Source organism: Myotis davidii, unplaced genomic scaffold, assembly GCF_000327345.1.
Source record: "Myotis davidii unplaced genomic scaffold, ASM32734v1 scaffold2904, whole genome shotgun sequence".
Taxonomy (NCBI): domain Eukaryota; kingdom Metazoa; phylum Chordata; class Mammalia; order Chiroptera; family Vespertilionidae; genus Myotis; species Myotis davidii.
In genome coordinates this window covers 66,784-69,174 of record NW_006295197.1, presented here as the reverse complement: position 1 = coordinate 69,174, position 2,391 = coordinate 66,784, and the positions used below count along the sequence as shown (strand labels likewise).

The 2,391-nt window shown below is 35.3% G+C and overlaps 1 protein-coding gene across 1 annotated transcript in view; it reads right to left on the bottom strand.

The window, feature by feature from the left end:
* Positions 1–445: 445 nt before the first annotated feature.
* Positions 446–2,391, bottom strand: part of LOC102763237 (chromosome unknown open reading frame, human CXorf57) — a 33,651-nt gene continuing 31,705 nt past the window's right edge. The window contains exon 11 of the mRNA XM_006769898.2: positions 446–587. Coding sequence (XP_006769961.2) covers positions 494–587 — 94 coding nt within the window. The 3' untranslated portion in view covers positions 446–493. The remainder of the gene's footprint in view (positions 588–2,391) is intronic.

Genomic DNA, 2,391 nt, shown 5'->3' with positions numbered 1-2,391 from the left:
ATATTAGCTTGTAAGAATATGTAATAAATAACTAGAAAATGCAAAAAAATAAATAAATTACTTTACTAAATTACTTCAGAAATGAACCCCAAATTCAAAACAGTCAACTCAATAGCTAAGAAAGAAACTTTAACAATATTTTAAGCTTTACCTGTATTTATTGTCAAATTAAAATTAAACTTTCTACTTATTCTTCTGATAATTAAAAATAGTACATTTGAAGGTATATGCTACTAAAGAAGCAAATTGATAAGTATAAGTTTGTTCATATTTACTTTCACTTTGGTGATACCACAATATTGTTCTAAATTGGGAACAGTATTTTTGACAAGGACCTATACTAATATAAATGAAAACCAGCAACAAAAATAACTAGCTATATATCTTTTTAGAATACTTGTATTATGCTTATGGCAGGCATGGCACAAAAATGCAGAATCAAACAGTGACCTTTATATAATAGTGTTCCATAAATATTTCATTAATACTACTACTAATAATAAAGCAACATACGTTGGAAGATACTTGGTGTGTCTGGTATATTTTCTCTTGTTTGTGCAGAAGTTTCTGGCTGAGGTATAGGAACTCTACAAAAGATGAAATGAGAATAACCAATAGTTATAAAGAGACTTCAATAGAAAAATTAATTGGTCGATTAAGAATTTTCTCTAGTTCAATAAATTTAGAAAATACGTAGGTTTATTTTCTTAAAATGATGCATTAAAATGTAAGAACAATACATTCAAATGATGGACAAATATCCATATATTGTATAACAATTCAAATACTGCAATAGATTAAAATATTCTTTTAAGGATTATTCCACAAAAGGAAGTATTCAATTTTATTAAATATCAACTAAAGATAGATATCTACTTCATATGATAGGAATTTAAAAATTAGTTCTATGGCCTATTTTCATGTTTGCTTTGTTCAAATATTCTAGAAAACTATTTGGCCTAACTCTTCAATATTTATGCTTTTCTTTCTGCCCCTTTTCCTTTGCTTACCTCTTAACCTTCAACATTTACCTCAGGCATTATCCTATATAATAAAAGCCTAATATGCTAAGTGTCCAGTCATCCAGTGACTGGTTGGCTGTTCAACCAATCAAAGCATAATATGTTAATGGTATGCTATGGTTGCTCAACCACTTGCTATGATGTGCATTGACCACCAGGGCGTAGATGCTCTGACCAGTAGGTTAGCTTGCTGCTGGGATCTGGCCGATCAGGACTGAGTGAGATGGGCCAGACATGCCCTGGAGCCCTCCCTCGGTCCCTCCCTGGACCTGACCATGCACTGGTGGGGTCTCTCGGTCTGGTCTCTGCCCTTTCACAATCGAGGACCCCTCGGGAGATGTCAGAGAGCTGGTTTTGGCCCAATACTGAAGGCCACTCCCTTTGGGAAGGCGCCAGACACAAGCTCATGGCTGGAGAGCACTGCTGTGGTGACATGAGCCTCTCCCAATCGGGACTGATTAGGCATAAGCCCGTGGCAGGTGCAGTGGGGCTGGGATGAGTGGGAGCGGCAGGTAGGAGCTGCAGTCAGTACTGGACTATGGGTTTTGGTCCAATCCCCGCAGGCCACCCCGAGGGAGACCCCACTCATGCACGAATTTGTGTACCAGGCCTCTAGTTTCCTATAAGAAGCTATGCTTGATCTCTAGTCAAGGCTCACTGCTCCTTGTGTATGCTCTCATAGCACCATGAAAAAACTTCTATTATAGTATTCATCACACTATTTTAAAATTAGTTTATAGGTTTGTCTCTTCCACCTGATTCTCTTATAAGTTCGGCTTAAAGTGTTACAAAAGTATAAACTTCATTTTATTTATTTTTGTATCGCCACATATTATCTTCTCACTGTTTATTGAAGTGAAATAAAATGAATGGAGGAAAGGGGAAGCATTTTATTTTGCAGCTGAGGAGAAGCCTGCTTTTATAAGGAAATATTTCCACCTTATGGGTTTTTAACATATTTCTGCGATCAGATTTTTCTATTGTATTTCCAAAACTAAAAGCATGAAAATCAGAATTGTCATGTTGTAGAATGCCACATAATCAACTAAAGATGAATATATACTTCATATGATAGGAATATAAAATTAATTCTATGGCCTGTTTTATTTTTTTAATATATATTTTTATTAAGATATTACATATGTGTCCTTATCCCCACATTACCCTCTACCTGTGTTTAGAGTTTTGCTTAGTTTAAATTCTAAATACCCATGTGGAAATTTATTTGTTCAAGAAGATAAGGATGTTTGACATGGTCTATACAGCATAAAAATGTTTCTGAACACTGACCAATTATTGTGGTGTCTTGTTTATAGGTTTTGGTAATCGCTGTGGAAAACCCAAAGGACCAAGAGGTCCCAGCTCAGCA